The sequence below is a fragment of the Mus caroli genome, chromosome 6 (assembly GCF_900094665.2).
Source record: "Mus caroli chromosome 6, CAROLI_EIJ_v1.1, whole genome shotgun sequence".
NCBI lineage: Eukaryota > Metazoa > Chordata > Mammalia > Rodentia > Muridae > Mus > Mus caroli.
This window is the reverse complement of record NC_034575.1, coordinates 29755613-29770977: the sequence shown is the minus strand read 5'-3', so window position 1 is coordinate 29770977 and position 15365 is coordinate 29755613. Positions and strand designations below refer to the sequence as shown.

The following is a 15365-nucleotide window of genomic DNA, read 5'->3' as shown; positions in this document are numbered from 1 at the left end:
TGACTCTGTTTGTGTGTGGTCCCAAAAGTGGGGGTGGGGGGGACAGTTCAAGTTCTCAGCTGCACTAGTTTTCTATGTAGTAGTTACACCTGTGAGGGCTAGGGGGTGGCTCAGTGGGAAAGGCACTTGACATGCCGATGTGAGGACTGGAATTCAGACCCCTTGCACCCACATAAATGCTGGGTGTGCACAGGGGCCATCTGTAATCCCAGTCCTCAGAAGTGGTAAGGCAGGGCATTCCACAGAGCAAGCTGGCCAGCTAGACTAATAAAATGGGCTACCTAAACTGGGCTCAAGTGAGAGACCCTGCCTCGGTAAATAAGGTTGAGAGTGATGGAGAATGGCACCTGTCATCCATCACTGGCCCTCACGCACACTTGCACCTACACGTGTGCACAGACATACAAGCAAAAAGAGAAAAGTACAGCAAAAGAAAAAGGAAACCAAACAAACAAAGGTAGGTGCTGAAGGGCCAGGAATGTGGCTCAGTTAGAGTGCTCGCCAGGCTGGCATCATTCTCAGGGGCCCTGTGGTGGAATTTGTAACCTGAGCCTACACACACTCAGTCTATGATCAAATTAAGCAAAACAAACATAGATGCACACATGAAGCTGTAGTGGGGTTTAGGGTCAAGTCCTTGGAGAATGGCTATTTAGTATCAATGACTTTTTGATCTTGGGGTTTCTGTCCTGGCTCCAGCCAGGTTGATCCCCTCCCCTCCCAACATCCTATCCTGCTTTCCCCAGGGATTTTTCTGTGGCTCCTGCCTTGTGTTCTGAGTGGTGGGAATCAGGGCCGCCGGCCTCAGAATTCTACCACCATGAATAGCTGCTGCTTGCTAGGTCTGACTTTCACGGAGGTGGTGTGTGTGTGTGTGTGTGTGTGTGTGTGTGTGTGTACACGTTTTTGAAGCGGTCCTTCCAAGTCCTCTGTGCAGGGGAGCTACTCTGCCACCGTAAAATTATTTTCGTAGCTACTTCATGACTGTAATTCTATGGATCCTAATGTAAACACCTGTGTTCTCCGATGGTCTTAGGTGACCTCTGTGACATGGTCATTCGACCCCCACCCCCCCAAGGGGTTAAGGATCCAAGGGTGAGAATCCCTGCTGGAGGCTTTCTGGAAGCTTTTGTCTCCACTCAAGAGCCTTGGAGGCAGAGTGCTGCCCAGAGCGAGCAATACACCTTCCGTCAATAATCATTTCATTCATGCAGCAACTCCCCTGGGCTCAGTGTCTTTTTAATGAGTACTCTGTCATCTCAATCAGTTTTCACTCGGAAAACCAAAAGCATACCGGTAACTCTGGTCGCTTCCCTCCGCCTTCCCTGGGTAGCTGCCTTTTGAAAGACTTTTGAGTCACAGCCTGCCCACAAATCTTTATCAAACCAGGAAGCGTTTTCCCCAGGATGCACCTTGGTCTCTATAGAAAGAGCTGGGGGGGGGGGGTATTAGACATAATAACACAGTGGAAGTAGATTACCTTCCCCCCCACCCCCACCCCAGGCCCGCCCTCTGAGTCAGGCGCCTCTTTTAAAGCACTGGACTCCTTTCCTGGTGTTCTCAGCTTTGTTTCTGGAGGGTAAGACAGAAGAAGAGCCGCCCCTGGTTGCCATGAACTCTGCAGGAGGTAGCTGCGAGTCCCCCAACTGCATGGTGAGTGCCAGTGGTTCGGGGAGGGAAGCAGGGAGCAGGAAGGAGGCCTCAGTGTGGAGCTCAGCCTGGCCTTAGGCACGCGGCTTCTGCTACCCTGGCAGACACAGTTCCCTGAGCCTTGAACTGTGAATGAAGGGAAGGTGGGCGGGGTTCCTGACAACGTGCGCCGCAGAGGCGACCCTGCTGGTTGCTCTACTCAACAACTCTGCATAAGAACCTCTGTTTGGTCTTAGCTTTCTTTCCAAAGGCTCTGAATCGAGTAAAGGGAAGCAGAGACAGCCAGGTTTTCTTCCTGAAACCCCGTCGTGGCAGGTGCTTCTCCTTCTGTTTTATCCGCCCCTCCCCTCCCCTCCCGGACCCTCCCTCACAGTATTCCCAGGGAGGCCTCTCTAGCTAGTCCCGAAACCCTGGTCTAACCACCCTCTCCAACCTACTTTGGTCACCTAAAACTCACAGGGCGGGCTGAGTGGAGACCCTTGTCTTTGCCATTGCCTGCTGCAAAGACAGGAGGCCTCTCTCTTCCATCCAGCCGAAAGATTGGAGGCAGGGACCACCCGTGAACCTGAGTTAGGTTCTTGGATTACTCTCTGGATCCTACCACAGGCTCTGTCCATTCGTTCCTATTCCTGGCAAGGGTTCCTAGCATTCTCAAGTGAGAAAACGACGAATCTTTAGAGAAAGGCACTTGATAGTCACCTCTGATTACTTCTGTTATACTCTTTGGAGACTTAAGGAATATGTTGAAGACTCCATTTTCTCTTTGAGCTTCTGTGAGTCAAATAAGGATTTGGCCAGCAGACGGCCTGCATTAATATTTCCCGGGGTGATATAAACAAATGTCTAGTCACCCCAGACAGGATGGTGACAGACCAAAGTAACAATCTCACCCTAGATTAGCATGGTGTACAAGAGTTGATTTGGCTTAAGTTACAGGAGCCTGGGTGACCCAAAGGCAGCGGCATTATTGAAAAGTCTCACCCCAGCATGTATGATGGCTTCCCAGAGGGGGCTTCCCCGTCAGTTAACTTACTCTTTCTTTCTTTCTTTCTTTCTTTCTTTCTTTCTTTCTTTTCTTTCTTTCTTTTTTTTTTTTTTTTTTTTTTTTTTTTTGGTACTCACTCTGTACACAAAGCTGGCCTTGAACTCAGAAATCCGCCTGCCTCTGCCTCCTAAGTGCCGGGATTAAAGGCATGCGCCACCACGCCCGGCGGGTGCTTTCCTTTGAACTCTTTCAGCGTTATTTTATCTTCTTTTGGGATGGCTGCTCTGGGATCTTCTTATACACCTTGTTGGGTATTATCCGTCTCACTAATCCATAAGGCTCCTGAGAATTTCATGGCCATGCCTGACCTATGTCCTGCAGAAGACTCAGAGGTCAGCACCATGCCATGTACGTGGTGAAACTTTTCAGTCAGAGCGAGCAGATCTCCAGTTCCTCCGCCGTCTCTTCCAAGCAATTGCCAGTGGGTCTTAGGAGTCAGGGGCTACTGGGATACTAAAGAAAAGCTGTTAGCTAGGCCTAGTTCCGCATACCAAACAACCCGTCACTACGTCAGTTGTTTTCTCAAAGGATGTTCGTTTGCTACAGCGGTATCTTTGGGAGGCACAGCCTTAGTCAGCCCTCTGCCATCTCCGTAAGAGTTTTTCCTTTCTCATCCCAGGGTTGTACCTAGGAGTTCATGAGCATCTCTCCATCCCCAAGGGACGAAGCAAGCCTGACTCTTGTTTTTCTGACCTAGTCAGGATCAAGAGGAAGCAAGGTCATGCTTGTACCTATTGTGGCCTTTAGGGTTTCCCTGTTGCTATCTCTCTATTGATCATATCTGGCTTGTGAAAGGGCTCAGAGCCGAGCGTGCAAACTCTACTATGCACAGAATACTCGGGGAGAAATTTACCTACTCCTAGGTAAAGTTGAGTCTGTCTGTCCATCCATTCATCTACTCACCCATCTGTCCATTCATTCATCTACCCATTCATCCATCTGTTCGCACCATTTACTTCCGTATTCATTAGTTGGTATCCATCACCCTTGATGTTCCTGGTTCCGGCAACCACCTAAGCCCTAATATCTAGCACATCAGAGGAGACCAATACATTTATCTGCAATGTGGGGCCTCCTGTCACTCTGCATGGTCTTCATCTTCTGACTCCTCCAGCCACTCCTTTAAGGGGAGCACTGTTATGGTTCCCACTCCACAGAGCTCCTTCCTCCATGACAGCTGACACACTGAGGCTCACCAACCCCTTTGGTGACCTGTACCGGGGCTTGAAGCTTTCCAAAAGCCAACAACCACAATGTTAGAGTTTCTGGCAGTTTTCTCCCTAGCAACCCAGCTCCACACACGTTGCTCTGTAAGCTTCTTGAGAAACCTGGGAAGTCCCCATTCTCTTGCCTCTTCTTTTTCTCATCCTCTCTTGATGGCTTTAGTATTTCACAAGCCCTATTTGCACCTTAGCCTAGGTCACCTAGTGTTGAGGGATACCCAGAGCCACCACCTAGCTCCCCCAGAGCACCTGCTACCTGTTGAAAAATCACATTCCACTCGGAAGCTCAGTCAGGGCACAAAGGCCTGGTACCAGTCTGAGGTCCTGGCTGAATTTTCTTCCTTCTTAATTCTCCAGCAGACACAGTCTTGCGCACCCTGATAAACTGGATTCCACTCACCACCTCTCTCCCACACAGTCTGCCATGATCATTTCTTCCTTACCCTTCTCTTCCTCATGGTTAGATTTATCCCGTAGGCTCACCGTTTATGGATCTCAGGAAGTGCTGTTCAGCACCAGTCTGATTGGTATTCTGCTTTCTTGTGACTTACTAGCCAGACAAGATCTTCATTTTTTTCCTTCATTTTTTTTTTCAACTTTCCCCACCAATTTAGAAGCTAGGGAGGACGATGGCATGTGTAGTTTTTGTTTTCTGTTTTCCTGTTATAATTCTTCCTTATGTGTTTTTCTGGGCAGATAGCACAGACTCACAGATATCACAGATATCACAGATATCACAAGTATACAGAATATATGTGTATATACCACAATATCAAAAATATGTAAACACATACAACTACATAAATATATAAACATACATGAGAAATGATATAGTTCAGCACTGCCTGAATTTCAGGAAGGAGTCTACTTACTGGGAGTCTTAGAAATAGTGGTGATGTTGTTTTCTAAGTGATAACAAGGCTCACTACCCACACAAGGACAGCCCCCTGAGGGTCACAGTCCATATGTACTGCTTAAGAAACTGCAGTATGTTCTTTGGTCTGTCAGCCATCCTGCGGACTCTCTTGGTGGGCCACATTTATCAGGGAGACATGGCATAAAGAGGAAAATTTACAAACAAATGTTTTTATCTGGACATATAATAGTTCTGCTTAGCAGGACTGAGGCTAGCTTGGTCGACCCCATATTAGGAAGTATGAAGCCGATTCATGGCTCCCTCAATCACCAAACTGGGCTTTCTTCATTACCAATGGTGAGGGGCTCTTGGGTATGTACCAGAAAGAAACTGGGTTGGATATTAGTATTCTGCCCCCATGGAAGGTCTGGCTTTCTGCACCTTCAGTAGTACACAGTGTGGCCTGCGCCTCCACATCTGCCTCCTCTCCAGCCAGCACTGCCCCTAAGTTAGATCTTTCTTGGGGAAAGTGGGAACTGTTCTTACAGCAATGAATTCTACCCAATCATTGGCAGCAACCAGAGATACGTTGGGTTATCACAGCTAGGAGAGGGGAGGGGCCAGGAATGGCACTGAACTTAATTCAATGCACAGGTCAGCCAACTCCAGCCCCAGCCCTGCAGAGCACAGTAAAGAATTATGCAGCCCAAAATGTCAGTAGTGCAGCAGTTTAGAGACTGTGCTTAGAAACAATAGTCGCCATTATTTGTGGCGATGTCTCCTAAGACTCCCAGTAGATTCCTTCCTGAAATTTAGGTAGTGCTGAACTGTATTGTTTCTTATACATATGTTTATATATTTATGTATTATATATGTTTATATATTTGTGATATGCATGATATACACACATACATTTGTATATATCTGTGATATGTGATATATACATATTTATGCATTTATATACATTTATATATTTGTGATATGTCCGTGTGCATGCGTGTACTTTCTTCTGTACACCCTGCAATGCTGCCATACGATATTAATCTGCCTTTCCATGTTTTGTGTTCTGGTGCCTCTTTGAGTAGTACTCTTGCATGTTGGGGGTCCTTGACCACCGTCTTGGGATCCTAAGGCAGTTGGTCTGATATCAGGCACAACTACTCAGGGAATTACCAGAAGGTAGCACACCAGCGTGGGTACTCTACAAGGAGAGTGTCCTTCCTAGGCATGGTGGGAAAGGTTAGGTAGGATCTCATCTCACTGCTCAGAATGGTACAGTCTAAAATATAAAGCTTAGACTGGAGAGGAGGCTCAGGAGCTAAGAGCTCTTGCAGAGGGACCCAAGTTCAGTTCTTGGTACCTCTGTTGCATGGTACAGCCACCTGTATCTCCAGTTCCGGGCAGTCTGACACTCTCATCTGCCCTACACACACACACACACACACACACACACACACAAATGATAAAATAAATATTTAAAATGTAAAGCTTATGAGTATGTTTCTCTCTGAAATTTTCCACTTAATATTTTCAGCCTGTATAGCTGATCTTGGCTAGCTGAAACCTTCCAATGTCTCAGACTTCCAGCAATGGGAGCAGGGCATATCGGATACTGATCCCTAGGGGGCGCTTTCTAGAGGTAGTGCGAACAGCTGTCCAGTTCTTGATCTGAAACTTTTCTTATCCTCCCCATCTAATCAAGTAGTGGCCTACCATCTTACACTTCTCTGGAGTGGAGCCATCAATCCATTAGGTAGAGAACGCACAGTGCCCCAGTTCTTGATAATTTAGAAGCTCATGAACTTCAGGCCCCGCCTCCTGTCCCTAATAATCACAACTGGTGGATCTGAGAAGGGAAGCGAAGTGGGACAGCCTGGAGCGAGAGAGACTTGAGGCACCCGGGAGCATTTAATGGGGTGGGGGCAGGCAAAGGCTACTTAAACCTTTGGGGAGTAGGTAGGGGCTTTCAGGGTGAGTGTACATCATTGGTCTGGGCCAGGGTGCTGGAGAATGCCTCCTTAGCATAAGGAGGAATCCCAGGTGATGCTGGACATAACCTTATAAGGGGAAGAGGAAGTTTTACTTGGCTACCAGGCTTCGTGAATCTCAAGACGAGATTTAGCGAGTTTGGACACTTCTTAGCCCCACTCTTGCTCTGGACCTGCTCTCTGAGTCTCCACAGCACTCTAGCCCCACAATGCTGCGATGAAGATGTTTTGATTTGTTTTAAAATAAGATGGGAAAGGTCAGGGGTGTAGCTCAGAGGAGGTGTAGGGTAGAGGAGGCTCTATGTCTTGACAGCTGTTCACACCACCTCCAGAAAGCGCCCCCTAGGGATCAGTATCCGATATGCCCTGCTCCCATTACTGGAAGTCTGAAATCTTGGAAGGTTTCAGCTAGCCAAGGCCAGCTATAAGCTGAAAATATTAAATGGAACATAGGCTCTGGGTTTGATCTTCAGTATTACCAAATAAATAGATTTAAAAACTGCACTTTGAGGGCGTTTACTACACGACTCACTCTTCCACTGAGGTAGTCCACAAATACTTGAAATATTTTTTCTTTGAAGGAAGGAGCACACAGAATCAATGCCATCCATGAGGTCACGAGCTGACACTGCTCCAGAGATGTTCCCTGAGGTGGGTTGCAGTGTAGGAGACTCAGGTGTGGGGGTAGCTCTGGAGTAACCTACTTCAACAGCCTTTCCAGGATTGTCTCCCGCTGCCCAAACTACCTTGAGGACAGCCCTGGCTGTGCCTTTGCCTAGAACCTGCACTCTGTGATCTGACCAGGGCCTGGAGACTCCCCTGGGGCGTGTCAGCTAGAATGACTTGATCTTCATGCAGTGGCCTTGGTACCTCTGACCACACCAGAGACGATGTTCCCACGTTCCTCTACTCACAACCAGTTGTCTCAGTGTGAGCCATCACTACACGTCAGTCTTTCCATTTATGGAAAGTCATAGCGAACACAACAGCTAACATTCATTGGCACTTGTGCTGTGATAAGCCCTGGACTGTGTGCTTTATACTGCAAAGCGGGTTTTCTCAAACACCTAGATTTATGTAGATAAGAACGTGGAGACAGAAATACTTTGATTTGCCCAAGGTGAATGAGCAATTTCTTGGTTAAACTGTAAGAATGCAAATTGACCTTTGGCTCTGGGTTATGCCTGTGTGCACTGCATCTGTTCACATTAGTCTACCACAGTCATTCAGTTCACCCTGATGGCAAGGACCGTAGTAGAAACTGGCATGAGAAAGCAAAGCAAGGCTCTTACCAAGGCTCTTACAATCTGCCCCCTCTTCCTCTATGTCCCCTGAGCCACAGATGAGCTGTGATGCAGATGTATCCTCAGGGTCAGAACTCTCCATAATCTCTTGATCTCTGTTTGCTGTGAAGAGGCTCCTTTGGTGAGGAGAGTGGTAGCTACACTTTTCTACAGGTATAAAGATGAGATTTCCAGCACAGTAAGGAATTATGCTGGTTTGGCAAAATGCTGGTAGTAGGTTTCTTTTCTAATGTCCATGATCTCACTAGCCCTGGGAAGTTGGCTCAGCTTGTAGCAGATGTAATTCCCCCTCCTGCTGAAGTCCAATTAGACAGCTGTTGGTTGCTACTGATATATATGTCTGCTGGAACCACAGAGGCCAGGTGGTAGGAAAGAGGCTTTCAGGCCAGACTCAGCTCAAGTCATTAGTCCTCTATCCTAAGCATGCGGTGTCTTCAGCCATAGTGACCACCCTCCATTCCTGAGAGGAAATCTACCTACTTTTTGACCTTAAGGTGGGTTTCCATCTCTTCCCTAGCAAAAGCCTCTCTCTGCTAAGGCTTTGGGTCAACCCCTCCCTTCCTACAGCCCAAGACTTAAGAGTCTTTAGCACAGATGCCTACAGTCAGGATCAGGGTAGCCCTGGTCTTTTCTCCATCTCTGTAATCCTCAGCAGGCTAACACCGCTGCTCCCTAGCCTAGGCCTCACATGTCTGAAAGGGTGTCCCACCATGCAGCTGAAGTCAGGAAGTGTCGTTATCTTCCCCTGGATTGCTCACATGTGCTCTTTCCTTGTCTTGGCAGAGGGGCGATGGTGTGCTCAGCCTTCACACTGAAGGCCAAGACAAGAAACAGGATGGGGTGCAGAAGGATCCCAGCAACAGTAACCTGGCCTATGGCATCCTGGATAGCCCACCATGGTATCTCTGCATCTTCTTGGGGATCCAGGTAAGTCCTCCCAGCCAGTACTAGGTCCAAGCAAGTTCTGTATCAAAGAACTAAAGACCAAATTAGTCGGGTCCAACCTCAGCTGCGGCCGTAGCTTCCATATCAACCCCAGATCTCTCCCTTACCATGAGAGGATAGATGTGAAGATTAGAAAAAGATGCTCAACCATTCTGAGGTGACTCACTTGGGTGCAGGTAACTGATGTGGTTAAAGGTCTGCTTTACTTGGGAAAAGCCCTTGGAAGGCAGAGAGGTACCAGCACCTTCCTCAGAGCCGCTCTGTTGGTTTCTCTCTCTTTCTGTTTTAGCTTTCACCAACTGCTACCTAGTCTCTAGGATCAAGAAGCTTATTTAATAACCAGGTGGGGTTCACCACTGTTGGTGAACAGTATTTAAGATGAAAAGGAAAACACGGGTGGGTTCTAGGCCTGGAGAGTGCTGTGGCTTCTATTGGCCTAGCTGCCGACATGACAATCAAGTGTCTATGTGAAACTTTCAAGGACTGATTGAGGAATAGCTTACAAGTTCTCTATGTTTGCCTAATGTGTGAGGCTCTGATTTCACTCCAAAATCTCACTCAAAAAGGGCTGTAAAGGATTAAACTCACGCCATTGTCTAAGAGCTCATGGAAGAAAGGAAAGATCATCAGAACGTGCCTTGAAATATTCATGCCTTCTTTTTGTGAAAACTCTCTTATGGCCTTCCTTACTGCGATGTGGGGGGAGCTATTTTTGTCTGTCAGGGAATTTTAAAGTCTTTCCTGCTTCCAGTATACACCCTTCCCCCCAGTTTGCCAATTTGTCAAAGAGCAGTGCTGGTCACATTGTTCGGATTATTACAGAGCATTCCTTGAGGGGATTAATCTCGAGGGCGGGTAATCCATTGGTTGATCCCTTTGAGACATGGCTCAGTGAGACAACAGGAGCTGGAGCTGCCCCTTAAGGAAGACCTGGAGATTTATTTCTGACACGTTACTCTCCCATTGTCTCCACCTGTATGGTTAGATGTGGAGCTGTGCCCCGAGGAGAAGGAGGAGGAAGAGGGGTGCAAGGGATAGATACATAGAAATGGTCATCCTGGTGTCATCATCTAAGGCACTTGGTATGACTCCAAACAGATCTAGCTGCAGCCCATGAGAACAATTCCCTAGGCCTAATCAGACTGAGGCCAAGTTATGTGAAATAGCTCATTCTTGTACCGTATTGCTAGCTACCCGTCTCCTGTTTGTCTGTCTATACCTTACATCCATCTGGTCTTTCACTTTGGTACCAGAGGCTGTGTGCTATGACTTCTGGCATGCTCTGAACTCTGGGTCTGATGTGTCCTGCCAACTAGGACTCAATGAGCCTTTTGCTAACAGCTTCAAGTTCACAGTGGGGTCTTCCTTGCTTGAGCCCACCCTTGCTGTGATCTTATTCTTTGGTCCCTTTTTATCCCACTGAGACTCTGTCTTGGACTTAGTTTCCTTCCCAGGGCATCCTTTCCCAATGCAGTGATCTTGTGCTCAGAGCCCAGCCCCTCTGCCTGGTTCTCAGCTGCTTAGGGCAGAACTTCCTCGTACTTATTGCATACCTGCATCTTTGCCTGGCCCTCGCTGTCAGCCCCTAGGACCAGTTGCAGGGTTCTCACTTCTGGTCATTGATGGATGCACTCTTGCCTTGGGGAATAAAGATGCAGCCGACAGCATCCCATGACCACCTCCTTCTGTTCTGCTCTCCAGCACTTCCTCACAGCCCTGGGGGGCCTTGTGGCTGTGCCGCTCATCCTGGCCAAGGACCTGTGCCTGCAGCATGACCCTCTGACCCAAAGCTACCTCATCAGCACCATTTTCTTCGTCTCAGGCATCTGCACCCTCTTGCAAGTGTTTCTAGGGGTCAGGTAGGTAAAATTGCTCTCTGCGGATTTTGAGTTCTACTTGCTGTGTTATCAGCGAGGTCTGCTTGGATGCTGCTGGGTGACATGAAGCTGGTTGGAGGGAGGGGTAAGTGATAAACCAGGATGCTTGGCTGAAGGTAAGAGAATTACATATCAGCTTAGGGGAAAATGTGTTCTTTATTAGCTTATACAATTAAGCTAAGAGAAAGGCAGAGGACATGATGAACCAGGGCTCATCATATCCCCCCCTTCTATGTGTGTGTGTGCTTATGTGCATGCATGTTCATCTGAATCTACAAGTATGTCCCTTTAATCCCAGCATTTGGGAGGCAGAGGCAGGTGGATTTCTGAGTTCGAGGCCTGGCCCGCCTAGTCTACAGAGTGAGTTCCAGGACAGCCAGGGCTACATAGAGAAACCCTGTCTCAAACAAACAAACAAACAAACAAACAAACAATCAACAACAAAAAGAATAAACCAATGAAGATTCAGACTCCATGCTTCATGTTAAAATGTTGTAAAGTTATAAGCAAATCTGAACTGAGCCATGAACCCATCACCCTGCCTGGTGGGTCAGAGTTGAGCTCAGTGTGGAACCTGGAGAACTAGGGGCACAGAGATGTTGGAGGAATAAGACGGACAACTGGGGAGAAAAAGAGTGAATTTGCTCCCCCGTTGTCTTTTTGATTTGATTTGATTTTCTGGAGATGGATTGGCACCTTCCCATACTGATGAAGGACAGTATCTTTGCTCCATCTGCTGATGAACTGCCAAGTTTTTCCTGGAAACACCCTTACAGATACACTCGGGCTGACTAACTATCCGAACATCCATTAACCGAGTCAAGTTGATACGATAAATTAAGTTGATACAATAAATTAGAAGTCCCTAAGGCTCAGGGAACTTTATAACAGAGGGGCTTAGAAGTATGTGGGAGCTGGGAGATATGAAGAGCTGTGAAGTGGCATTCTCTAGACTCAAGACAACCATTACAGTCACGAACTTAACAATAACTGTTGTTTCCTGAAGTGTTCACACAAGAGCGGCTCTGTCTCTAACAACAGTAGACAGCGGAGGGGCTCAAAGGGTCTTATCCTTTAGTGATGAACTATTGATGATTGATTGATAGGTACTAGGAGAAGGGTAGCCATTGTCTTCAGATGTACATCCATTAAAGAGTCCATCATGCTATGATGGTTAGCTCCAAACCCAGGTAACCCTGGTTAAACTCGGTGGCTCACAGCTCAAGTAGAGTTGAACGTGATTTAGAGGGAAGTTCAGGGGCCTGGACTCTCCCACTGTGGAGGGCAGAAGCTGCAGGTCACTGCCTGGGAATTTCTCTCTGAAGAACCTCTCGATCCTTCTATTCACCTCCTTCAGCCAAACCCATCTGTGTCCAGTGCTTCCTGCCTTGGATATTTTCTTAGCTCCTAGTCCTGAGGAGAGATAGCTATTTTTGTTTTTGTATAGCTTGAGCTGCTAGAGTTTTTAGTGTCATTTTTAAGAAAGATCACAGAAAATTATGAATACAAAATTATATGGAAATGAGAACATTCATAGAGAAAAATGTAATCAGTAATAGCAAATCACAAATTCTCTTATATTTTTATTATTTATTTGTTTTTGTTTTTTTTTTCTAGATAGAATTTCTCTATGTGACAGCCCTGGCTGTCCTGGAACTCCCTCTGTAGACTAGGCTGACTTTGAACTCACAGAGATCCACCTGCCTCTGTCTCCTGAGTGCTGGAATTAAAGGCATGAGCCACCACACTCTATTTTTGTGTGTGGGTGTGTGTACATGCAGGCATGCGTGTCCATGAGCACACATACACAAGTTAGAAGAGGATACTATGTATCTCTTTGGCTAGGAGCACCATTTTGGCTAGAATCACTGACTGATGAAAAGCTTCCCAGGATCTGTCTATTTTTGTCCCCTCATTTCTGGGTTACAGGCTCACATGACCATCTCTAGCCTTTTTTTTTTTTTTTCTTTTGATTTGACTTTGGCATCTCTTGCTTTCAAAGCAGTCTCTCCTGATCATTGATCCATTTCTCAGTCCCAAATTGCAATTTAAAAAAAGCAGATAAACACCACATATAGCAAACATTCCCAAATGTAGTATTACTTTTAAATTATTATTATTTAGCTGACAGTCAGTCACCTATGCTGCTCCTCTTGTGTCTTGTGGTTTCATTTTGTAGCAAGAAGGAAAGATAATTCATTGGCCATAGACTAGGAGACAACGCTTCAGTTATTTGCTGTCGTCACTGTTGGCCCGACCCCACTCTGCCTTCAAGCAGAATAATTCCCATGAACTCTACTGCACCTTATAAAAAATTTTAAACTCCCAGTTACAGGCCAAAGTGCTTGTTCACTATGCAATCTCTGGAGCTGCAAGAACTCGAATCTTGAAGATGCCTGGTGCAAGCTGGGTTTTCCAGTCCACACCTATAAACCCAACAGTCAGGAGGTTGAGACAGGATTGTAGCAAGCTCAAGGGCAGCTTGGACTACATAGTGATTTCTAGGCTAGCCAGAGCTATTCAGGGAGACCCTGACTCAAAACTGTTAACCGAAAGTAAACAAGCAAACCAACGTGTCTGCCTGGTTTACAGTTGTCCCTGCTTCCTGGAGTAGAAAGAGTCCAGCTTGTGTGTTCCATCAATGATCGCCATGTTTTCTCTGGTGATTCCTCATATTTAATTATCATCAATGTTTACAAAGGTAGCTTTAGCCGCACTCATTTCCAGGCCTGTTCCCCAGCTACCCCTTTCTTCACCCACATGTCAGGGCCATGGACTAGAGGATACCTTGATGTCCCAGTGCCACCCTTGGTCCTAGACCTTTGTGTCCTGCTGACTTTGAGTGAGTTGGCATTGGGACAGTGGGGATATTTCTGGAAAGCATGACGACACTATAACTAAGCAATAAATTAACTACACACCGGTGTCTTTCTGACCTCGAGCCGTATAAATACATCCCAGTCCATTCTAACAAAATTTATTTCTACTCGGCTTCCCCTTAGCAAAAGCCTCAAGTATTCACTGTCTTGGAAATCTGATGCAACACTAGGGTATAGATAGACGTGACAGTAGAAAGAGATTGTATAGCTAATGTCTGACGCCATTTGCTCTGCAAATTTTATAACAGTACAGGTACATCATTAGTGAACATATCACTAGGATTTTAAAAATTGATTCATTCTTCAACAGATTCATACAGGTATACATAGTAGACTCTGATCACTCCTCCTTTCACCTTCTCTCCACCCACCATATCTACCCCTCTCCTCTTACCACGCCCCCATTCTATTTTAATGTCTTTTGTTTTGGTTTGGTTTTGCTTTGTGACCCACTGGGCTTAAGCACGACCTACCGACCGCCTTCTTGGGCGTGAGTGTGGAGCTCTCCGTTGGAGCAAGGGTGGTTACTCACCAGCGGCTACATCTGGCGCTCCCCCCTCATCTATGACTGGATGTTTAGAGGCTCTTGTGCAGACCCTACACCAGCAACTGTAGTACGGCCCCACCAAACATCTGATGCTATTAATTTTTAAGGCTACTTTGTATCTGTGCCTCTTTTTAATATCTTTTTGTCCATTGCATTCATGCACATATTGTATTTTGATACTTTTTACCCCCATGACCATCTCTGGTCCCCTGCCACTCTTCGTGATTTGCTTGCTATTCCCAACCAGTCTTCCCCCCATTTCCTCCTTTTTTTCTCTATTTATTTATGTATTTTTTGTTTGTTTAGTGACCCAGCTAGCTTCATTAGGGTTGCTTATTAGAAGCACAAGTGAGAGGTGATTTACAGCAGCATGGCACTTTACCAGAGGCTGCACCACTGAAGGAAATGTTTCCCTCTCCCCTAGCAACTATTAACTGTCCATAGCTCATCCAGGAGGGGCTGGAGCCTTGAGGTTCCACCCCATCCATAGCAGAATAACAGTGCTGTGCTGGCAACAGTTGCCAAGGTGGGTTCATGGGTGCCATGGCTGTGTTGCATCTAAGACAGCGTGCCCCGATGCTCTCCTCTGTTCCTGACCATTGACATTCTTTCTGCACTTCCCTCCACGCTGTTCCCTGATGCTTGAGGTAAGTGATGTAGGTGCTCCTTTCAGAGCTGAGTGCTCTAACTGTTCCTTCTTCTCTGCCTTTGGGCCAGAGATTCGGATCAGCAGTCCCAAACACTACGATGAGCAGAAGCTTCTCTGACAAACGCTGAGAGCATTCTTAATCCTGGGCATCAATGTAAATATTTAGCAGGCAGTGTGATAGGCACACTGCATGCATTTGATGCTGTGAGTTATAATCATGGAAGAGCTTGAGGCCCAAATTCTAGTCCTAGCATTGAGCTGTGGGAACATGGAACATCACTTTGGCTATCTTGGATTTTCTTATTTGTACAATGAGATAATTGATTTGTTAATGTACCAGACTTTTGTTTCTGATATTATGACAATAAACAGGATTTCAGCTGGTTAGAGGATTGAACCTGT

At 46.6% G+C, this 15365-nt stretch overlaps 1 protein-coding gene across 2 annotated transcripts in view; it reads left to right on the top strand.

Moving 5' to 3' along the window:
• The first annotated feature begins 1611 nt into the window (after positions 1–1611).
• Positions 1612–15365, top strand: part of LOC110296995 (solute carrier family 23 member 2-like) — a 41263-nt gene continuing 27509 nt past the window's right edge. The window contains exons 1-3 of one of the 2 annotated variants that reach the window (XM_021165801.1): positions 1612–1653; positions 8850–8993; positions 10713–10870. In XM_021165801.1, coding sequence (XP_021021460.1) covers positions 1612–1653; positions 8850–8993; positions 10713–10870 — 344 coding nt within the window. Of the gene's footprint in view, positions 1654–8849; positions 8994–9896; positions 10094–10712; positions 10871–15365 lie in introns of those variants that run through there. The other variant, XM_021165802.1, reaches the window with a different exon arrangement.